The sequence below is a fragment of the Podarcis pityusensis genome, assembly GCF_964106645.2.
Source record: "Podarcis pityusensis genome assembly, chromosome: 15".
NCBI classification, from domain to species: Eukaryota; Metazoa; Chordata; class Lepidosauria; order Squamata; family Lacertidae; genus Podarcis; species Podarcis pityusensis.
The window spans coordinates 8,088,075-8,097,406 of record NC_138040.1 but is presented as its reverse complement, the minus strand read 5'-3'; the positions used below and the strand labels follow the sequence as shown (position 1 = coordinate 8,097,406).

The following is a 9,332-nucleotide window of genomic DNA, read 5'->3' as shown; positions in this document are numbered from 1 at the left end:
AGAGAAGCGGGAGCCGGGGAAGGGGGCGGGGCCTCGGCGGGGCTCGTGACGTCTCCCGAATCGGTTACTGTACGTTCTGAGAACTCCGCCCCACGTGCGTCCCCGGGAGGGGGAGGAGGGGTGGATGGGAGGGAGCAAGGCTGGCTGGCTGGCTGGCTGGCTGTGGAAGGGGAGGATGGCCGTGCGCGGAAGGGAGAGAGAGAGGAGAGGGGGGAGGAGGGAGAGAAAGCAAGGAGCTTGAGCTGAGCTAAGCTAAGCTGATCCCACGTGTGAAAGGATCTGGCTGGTTCCCCGGCTTCTCTCTCTCTCTCTCTCCCTCTCCTCCCCTCCAGCCAGTAATATTCGCCGGTAGCAGGAAAAGAAAAGAAAAAGAGGAGAGAGGGGGGAAAAGGGGGGGGGGAGAAAAGAGAGAGGGAGAGAGAGAGAGGGAGAAAGAGGGAAAAGAAAGATAAAAGGAAGAGAAGTGATCAGAGAAAGGGGGCAAAAAGGGGGGTGGAGAAAGAAAGAACCAGGGGGGAGGGTGGGGGGTTTCTACAGGGTGGGGGCTATTTTCTCTCTTTCCCCCTCTCTCTTTCTCTTTCTCTCTCTCCACGGGGTTGAGCCTTCTTCTCGTTTGCAGCCATGGAGGCGGAAGGGAGCCAAGCGATATCTGGGAGCCCCAATGACTCTCAGCACGACCCTGGGTGAGTTGGATCGTCCGCGCGCCCCCTCCCCTCCGCGTGTGTCCTCCTCCTCTTGCATTGCCACTTTAGAATGCTCTCCTGCCCTCCCCCACCACCTTTTTAACAAAACTGGGTTAATGGGGTGGGTGGGGGGTTGAGAGCGCGCGCGTGAGAAGCCCCCAATGGCTGATCCGGTGCCGGCTCTTTCTGGCTCGCTTTCCCCCCTCTTTCTGAGTTACTCACCTTGGGTGGGTTGCACTGATCTGCCCCCCTCCTCTTCCCCGCTCGTTCCCGGCTTCACCCCTTCTTTTGCTTCTCCACCTCCTTTTCTTCTTCTCTCTTCCCCCCCACCCCCCTTGGCCAGACCAGGCTCCCGCTTCCCTCGGCGCCCCCCCCAGCCACCCACCCCCCTTTCCACCTCTGCCTTCCTTTTCGCTTTTGTAAGTTACACGTCAAAATGGCCGATCTGACATCTGTGCTTAACTCTGTTATGTTTTCTTCTTCCAGTAAAATGTTTATTGGCGGCCTGAGTTGGCAAACATCACCAGGTAAGACGGGGGTGAGGGTGCGTGTGCCGTGTGGGGAGAGGTGGGGGGCGCCCCCATCTCCCACTCCCCCCCATCCCTCCAGCCCGTCTCCTTTGATAGGTCTTTGTTGTTATCCCAGGTCAGTTGCATCGGGTTCTTGCCCCCCTCCAGAACCCCCCCCCCTTTCCACCACTCTCACACAGTCACAGACAGACACACGTTTTTTGTTTTTGTTTTCCCCTTCCACAAGGTTAAGGAGATGCGATATTTTATTTGCTCCAAATAACAGATCCATTTCTCGAGTCCTCTATTCGACCTTAAATTTGCGTGCGCGCACTTTTAAGGGATGGCAGGCTGGGGGGCAAGGGGGGGGGCAGAGCAAAAGAAGCTTCCTTGTGCCACCAAAGAATCCTTTCCCATCTTCTGTGAAAGAAAATAATAGGTCATTCTCTCCCCTCCCCAGTGGCTGGTTTTAAATAATGTATTATTATTTTTATGTTTACGTTTGCTTCTGTGTTTTTTTTTCCCTTCCCCCATCTCCTCCTCTCTCTCACTCTCTCTTTCTCCCATCCCACAGACAACCTTAGAGATTATTTTAGTAAATTTGGAGACATTAGAGAATGTATGGTCATGCGAGACCCGACTACGAAGCGCTCCAGGTAAGTCATCTTTCAAATCAAAGTTTTCTTCCAATGGATACTCCTCTCTTTCTCTCTCTGTCTCTATGTGTATTTTATGGAAGCCTGAATATTCTGTCTATGAAGCAAGTGTCAATATATTTAAGAATCTATATATATACACACACAGTATATATGATTCCTTGGAAGTTTATATATCTTCTTTTTTTTTTTTAACTTCTGGACTACTCCTAGTTCTGACTTATAGTTCTGAGTCTTGTTTGTAAATGCTGATGGACACTGCTTAATTTTTGCTGGTGGAAACTTGTTAAATTATATCCCACTTTATCTCTTGGAGAAACTTGCTTCTGCTGTTAGGTGTTTTGTTTTTTTAAAAATAGTCTCTTTGGCTTATTTACCCTCTTTTTAATAAAGAGGTCACATCCTATCACTTCTTCTCACTTCTGCATAAAGCAAAGCGGAAAGGTCTCTTTTTGGGGAGGGGGAGGAGGAGGAACGATTAAAAGAACGGTATATAAAGTCTTCCCCTTCCCTTCCTCGGAACCAAAGTGTATATTTTAAATGAGAGGGTGGTAGCTTCTTGAAAGAGGGCAAGAGAGGATGAAACTGTGTCCATATTTTTTATATATATTTTTGCCGCTTCTTTTCCAGTGCTGAGTTCACGCTGTGTCCCATTTCCCTCTCCACCTTCTCTTGTTCTTTGTCTCATTTCAGAGGCTTTGGTTTCGTTACATTTGCTGATCCGGCAAGCGTAGATAAAGTATTAGCTCAACCCCACCACGAATTAGATTCCAAGACGGTATGTTATATGATGTGATGGAATTGGTGTTTGTGTGTGTGCGGCGTTTTAATGTCTCCTTTATTTCCTGCAATATTATGACTGTGACAGGCTTATTTAAAGAGACAGTGCCCCTTTTTTGTTGTTGTCGAGTCTGCCGGAGGTTTCTCGTTCAGTTTTTTTTTACTCCCTAAAAGAAGCACCAGTCTGTTACTAAGCCTGGAAGTTCTTTCTGGCTTTATGAAATCTCCTAAAATGTTAAATAACTTGCTAGCCACTTCAGTTTGAAACCAGTTTGTTGTGCTTAGTTGTTTTCTGCTAATTGCATCTTGAGCTACTCAGCTTAAAGAACTGCATTCCGGTACAACAACAAAATAAGCTTTCTGTTATGTCAGAAAAATGTTAGTTTTGCTCAGTGTTGGGGTTTTTTTTAAAAAAAGTTTTGTTATTATTCTTATCACAAAACTTCAAAAGCCACTTCTTAATGCCCTTCCAGATATTTGAAAGTTATGCTCCCCCTTTTTTTTAACCTAACAAGGTGTGTTCTGTGGCTCTGCAACTAATAAGTTTCAATGGGATCGTAGTCATTGTTTAGTTCTTGTTGATGTTATTCAAAATCTGTCCATTGTACCGGACTTAAAACAGCTTGAAGAGTTAAATGCTAGTTTGATTTAAGAGCGTAAGAGTTTCCTGCCATCCCCACCTTTCCCAGTACAAGTCCTAACTCATCTGTCCTACCAGAAAAAAGGGAAGTTTGTGCCCTGTTATCTTCATTAGTAATCTTTGAGCAAAATTATAATTAAAGGACACTGGGAAAGGTCACCTCTGCTACAGCAGTTCTCTGTATGGAGTGGGGGCCTCCCCCTTTTTCTTTTGAGGAGGGAGACATCTGATGCAGTTGTCTGATGTACACCCATGACATTTATAAAATTAATTAATGTGAATGTTTTTCTTCAACATTAATAGCGCACAGTCCATTTTGTAAAAGGTGTGTGTGTCTATGTGTGTGGTTCTTTGACGCAACATATGCACTAATGTTACCAAGATCTGTTTTGTAATGGATTCCTTTTAAAACAAAACAAAAAAAGATTTGGAATCAAACTGGGGTTTTTTCCTTCCAATTTCTAGTAACGTGCTTGCATGAAAGCAGGTGGAAATATTTTCGAGCTGTTAATAACTTTTATGTACAAATTCTGCTGGGCTTGCCTGAGCATGTAAGCCGTGCTCAAGCATTTCATAATTTTGGGGTTTATTTATTTATTTGGTGGGGTGGTAGCATTTCATGAGATTTGGCTACACTCCTGGGAAATTGTCTCCTTATGTTTATACAAATTTATTTATTTAGGTGTAAAAATCCAGGCAGGGAAAAAACCTTTTGTAAACGTGGGTTGTACAAAGAAAGCACACTGCTTTGGTCATCCTTCCACCTATTGACCATTAATCCCGAGAGTGTATTAATTACCGTTGTCGTTTATACAGTGCCATTAACTATGTGGCATTTTACAGAGGAACTAGAGAGAGAGAGAGAGAGAGATCTTTGTCCCCAAGGAGCTTACAGTCTAAAACTCACAGTGGGAAATATGGCGGGGAAGGAGAGAAGAGGCTGGCAAAAGATAGGAGAAATTGCTTTTTACATGTATGTAAAAGGCCTGGCAGCCCCAGCCACTTTCTCATAGGGTGGTGTTGGGATGGGGAATCGTGTTAAGCAGTTGGTTGCGGTGCACCCACATCACTTAGTTTGTGATGTAAGCAAGGCCAAAACTGCATTTATTTGACCACGATGTCGCCCAAGCACACTCGGATTGGCATGGGGTTACCTGCCCCGAAATCTGTGTTTCTCCAGAGTTAAAAAGAGAGAAAGCTAAGATGGGGTTTCGCTTTATAGCTGCTGACTTCTTAGACCTCTGATAGTATCTTGTCCTGCATAGCATTTGACTCTGTTTCAACGTTCAGCACAGGAAGCAGCTCGGTTGGGTATTGACATGGAAGGCGCCGCTCTTGTTTACAGTTACGTTAAAAGCTTGGTTTAGGTAATGGCCATTCATATCAGAAATAGTACTATTATTATTAGTCATTTCCTAGAGGACTTGTAGATACAGTAAGTAGCATTGTATCTATCTAACTAACTAATTTTTATTTTTAGTAGCCTTTTTTTCTGTCGGCTGTTCTTTTAAATAGTTGACAGGGATACGCAACAGGTATGGATTTGCCGTGTGGGTCGTGCTTTAAATCTCCTGGTTGCTTTAGGCTGACATTTCCCCCATTTTGGAGCAGTCAAAAGAGTCACTGTACGAAAGACACCCAACCTTTTGAGTTTAACCTACGCTTTAGAGCTTGATGACTTACATCAACTCTCCCAAACATTATAGTTGTATAAAAATGGCAGGCCTGTTCTTTGCCCCCCCCCCCCCGTCCCCAAACTTTTAGAGCACTCAATGGGAAATCTGCACCTGTTGTATTTCTCTGGTAGAAAAGTATCTAGCCAGTGCTGAATATATATGTGTATATGTATGTAGACAATGTTAATCTCTATGAAAGGGTTAGCTTTGTAGATTAAGGATTTTATGAGTTTTCTCTTCATGCTTCACGAACTGTTACAGTGGTGTATAGTCACTCATTTCTCAGGTATATGGTTTTTCTTTTCTTGCTTTTTAATTATAATTTTTAAAAAGTTTTTATCATAAGTGGAGTGTGGTGTGATGACACATGCCAGCTAAGGGACACAAGTTGAATGAAAGCAGGTTGAAAATATCCCTGTTTTATGCAGGCTGTGAATAGGTATTCTTAACCTGCTGAAAGTGACTCTGAGCCAAGGTTTCTCTTAAAGACTCGCCCCTGGTTTCCAAGCAGAACTTAGGCTTTAAAGTGATACGAGTAGCCTGCAGTGAGTAAATCAGCTGACGAAGCTGGGGAGTAAGTTGTGAAAATTATTTTCAGGCCTGCAGTCTTGTAGCCACTTTTGGGGTATGTGTATGTGAGCCCTGTTGACCTCAGTAGGAAATAGGATTGTGCTTTGTGCATCCTATTAACTTGGTTAATGGAACCTGTACCCCATATCTGCAAGATGCTTATTCATGTCTAAGGTTAATTCTTTCATAGGCAGTTTATTAAGAAGCTGTGTCAGTCGGAATCTCTTCTCTGCCCTGTTCTGTCCTCCACCCAAGTTTGCTATGCAGAGGTTCATAAAGGTGTACATGACATTTTTTAATTAAATCAAGTGATTCAGAAATACTGTATTTTGAGCAGTGTCTAGAACCAAAGGAGATTCGAGACCAATAACATTACCCTGTACAAATTTACTTGAGCGGGGGAGTTAATTCACTGTGGAACTTGCTTCCTAGTGAGTGAGTTTAAGACCGCAGCTTTAGGAATCTGTTTTATTACCTTTTTTTGAGATACCCGTTGACAAGTCACCGTTTTTATTATTTACGTGGCAGCTATAAATCTGTGGTTTTAGCACCTTGGAAGACAGGAGTCCATTGTCAGTTAAGGATATAGCCTTAAAAAATTCTATGGTTTGGTTCAGAGTTTTATTACCTGATTTATTATTTTATTCTCATTTTTTTAGAAGGGTGGGATTGCATGTTATTGAATTAAATTAGCTTTAAAAAATCAAATCTGCCTTAAACAGATACTGATTTTCATATAGTTAGCCTTGGATGTTCAAGACTGTATGTTAGTTGTGGTTGTGGCTTTTTCTTAAAGGAAGTTTTTTCACAGTTAGCGTCCTTTCAGGGTGACCTGCTAAAAGTGAAATTGGGGAAATGCAGTTTGGGGTGGAAAAAGCTTTCCTTTCAGGCATTCCAGCTGATTTTTTTTTTAAACTGGCAGTTGCTGTTTTTGTTCTTTCTTTTAAATAGTTTTCTTAAACTGCAGAGGCTTTAAGAATCCAAAAGAAAACAAACACAAACGGCACGAAGATTGTGTGCATTGAAAGTCAGAATGGTTTGCATTCCCCTCCCAATTGCTCATATTTTTAAATGCATGCAATCTGCAGAATATGCAAATTGAGTCTAGCATCCAGGATTTGATGGTCAAATTAGCAACAGGGAACTCCTTCCTCTACTTAGCTCAAAATCTTTTTTTTAAACAGTACTGTATATTGTTGATAGCTCATAGAACACATTGTTGGTTCACTTTCTGTGTGCTCTTCCCCCCCATACGATCATCCCCCCCCTTATACCTCTGCACCCCGTTAGTAACCCTGCAAAACTCAATGTACCTGAGAAATGAAGGCTTAATCATTCAGTACCGTATCTTTTTGTTTTTGTTTTTTGCCTCTCTGAAGAATCTGCGCAAATTATGTTGCTTTTCATTTTTCTTTTCTCTCCTCCCTGCTCCCTCACAGATTGACCCTAAAGTTGCATTTCCTCGACGAGCTCAACCTAAGGTAAGAAAGATCAATAATGGGGGGATTCAAGGCATCCTGAGAATCTCACATTGCTGAGCAATGTAGAGTTCAAACTAGAGAGGAATGGACCATGTTGAGGGGGTGGGTGGGGAGAAGCTAGCAGAATTTGCAACAAAGACTTTTAGGGCTGGAATACCTGGTGTCTGAAGGTTCTCTGAAAACTACCTGGTTTGTGTGAAGGAAGGCCCGTCTCTTGCAGATCCATCTCCTTGTGTCATTGTGTGTTTGGTACAAGTAGCCTTTCGTGTCTACCTTGGATCTTAATAATAAAATGACAACGATGTTGAGCGTCTGTGGTATATTGACAAAGTAAAGGGCTCGTCTGTTTCTCTGTCTGCTTTTTGGTGCCTTTATGTGGGGCAGTTCCCTCCTGTTTAGTTTTGCTTCTTCCCAACGTGCCCCCCCCTTTTTTCCTAGTGCATAACTTTGAGAAGTGCTAGTTCACTCACAAGCTTTTGAGCCAGGGAGCCTCTGGCTGGTATTGGAAGGCCTTAGCTCCTCTGAGCATTGCCTGCGGAAGAAGCGTTGGAACAAAGAGCCTTAAGTTTGATTGGATAAGTGACCTGTTCTCCACCCCCCACCCCCCACTTTATTCAGGGCCGCCTTGTTGTAATGCATTTGGTTGCTTGCAAGGACATGTCAGTCATGTTCAAAAGAGCTTTTGTCCGAAGGCTACCTCCAAAACAAAACTCAGAACCAAGACTGCTGTTGGGGCCAGTTTTTCAGGGTTGGCTCTGTTAGTTCGCAAGGTGGTGGCAGTGGAGCTGCATTCATCCTCTTAATGTGGAGGAAATACTTTCGGCATAGGCAATGTTTCTCTTTCTTTTAAAAAAATGCAAGCTGAAATAGTCCTTCTCAACCAGTACTGGAACATCTAGCGTCAACGGCACGTCCCCCAGAGTGTTCCTGCAGTTGGGTCCCGTTAGTTCTTTCTCCTTGGACAGAAAATCATGGCTGGAATCCCTCTGGTCTGTGTTCTTGGAAGCGGGGGAAAGGTGGACTCAAATCTGTCTGTAAGAGAAAGACGGTATGTCTTGTGCCCATTCTGGTTAGGGAGGGGTTAATGAAATAGTTGCACAGCGCAGGCATGAAGTGGTTAGCACAGTAAGTACAGTGTAAGTTAGTAAGTACGGGGTAGGTTTGGTCTGCCCAAGGTGGAACACACAGCATTACTTTCTTAGAATTTATGAGTACAACTATGAAATTGGTATGTTTGCTACAGTTTGCTGGGCTAGTAGGGAGCCCAGGTTTCTACAGAGTTCTCTTTGACTCTGCTTCTCCGCTGCCCCCCTCTTTTGACTCGGAGGAATCTCAGCTGCCGAACCTTTTTAATTCACGTGGTTTCCAAAGCTAATTTATACTGAATTCTCTTGGAACTGATTCTCTCCCTGCCTCGGCACCATTCTGCCCATTTGTTAAGAGGAAGGATGTCTTGAGTGTGATACTGCAGGCACAAGCCAGCAAGGGAATATGTGTCAGAATTGGACCGGGAGAAGCTGTTCAAATGGAACACTTGTTCGTGGCATGCAACTCCTGGCGAGGGAAGGAACTTAAGTCTTGTGCAACAGTGGTGTAAAATATAAAAGGGTGTCTAGAGAAGAACAGCGTGCAGCTCTTTCGAAATAGCAGTAGTGGACTACCACCCGATGATGTTGGATTTTAAAACTGTCGGATGACGTTTTGGTGGTAATAGCAGGGAAGGAACCCAAAAGCTGTGGGAGACCACTTCCCAGATCTAAATATGTATGTTCCTGAGATAGTGAGATGCGTATATATATATATATATATATATATATATATATACCTTTTTGCAAGGAGTTCCTAGAATATGTAGCTGCTTAACAAAATATTGACCCAGACTATTTGATGTATTCAACTTTTAAGTCACATATGAAAATAGATTTGCACCACCCTTCTAAAGCACAGTGGGACATGGGTGACACTGTGGGTTAAACCACAGAGCCTAGGACTTGCCGATCAGAAGGCCGGCAGTTCAAATCCCCGCGACGGGGTGAGCTCCCGTTTCTCGGTCCCAGCTTCTGCCAACCTAGCAGTTCGAAAGCACGTCAAAGTGCAAGTAGATAAATAGTTACCACTCCAGTGGGAAGGTAAACAGCGTTTCCGTGCGCTGCTCTGGTTCACCAGAAGCGGCTTAGTCATGCTGGCCAGATGACCCGGAAGCTGTACGCCGGCTCCCTCGGCCAATAAAGCGAGATGAGCGCCGCAACCCCAGAGTCGTCCGGGGCCGGACCTAATGGTGGTCTAAAGCACAGTAATGAAACTGCTTGGTGGGCCTCCCTAAGGAGGGAATTCTGC

At 44.0% G+C, this 9,332-nt stretch overlaps 1 protein-coding gene across 43 annotated transcripts in view; it reads left to right on the top strand.

Annotated features, from left to right (window-relative positions):
- Positions 1-9,332, top strand: part of MSI2 (musashi RNA binding protein 2) — a 448,144-nt gene that overhangs the window by 53,693 nt on the left and 385,119 nt on the right. For 42 of the 43 annotated variants that reach the window (XM_080983060.1, XM_080983059.1, XR_013979845.1 and 39 more), the window contains 5 exons: positions 620-683; positions 1,170-1,210; positions 1,767-1,848; positions 2,542-2,626; positions 6,954-6,995. In XM_080983060.1, the coding sequence (XP_080839186.1) occupies positions 620-683; positions 1,170-1,210; positions 1,767-1,848; positions 2,542-2,626; positions 6,954-6,995 (314 nt within the window). Of the gene's footprint in view, positions 1-619; positions 684-1,169; positions 1,211-1,766; positions 1,849-2,541; positions 2,627-4,581; positions 4,636-6,953; positions 6,996-9,332 lie in introns of those variants that run through there. The other variant, XM_080983089.1, reaches the window with a different exon arrangement.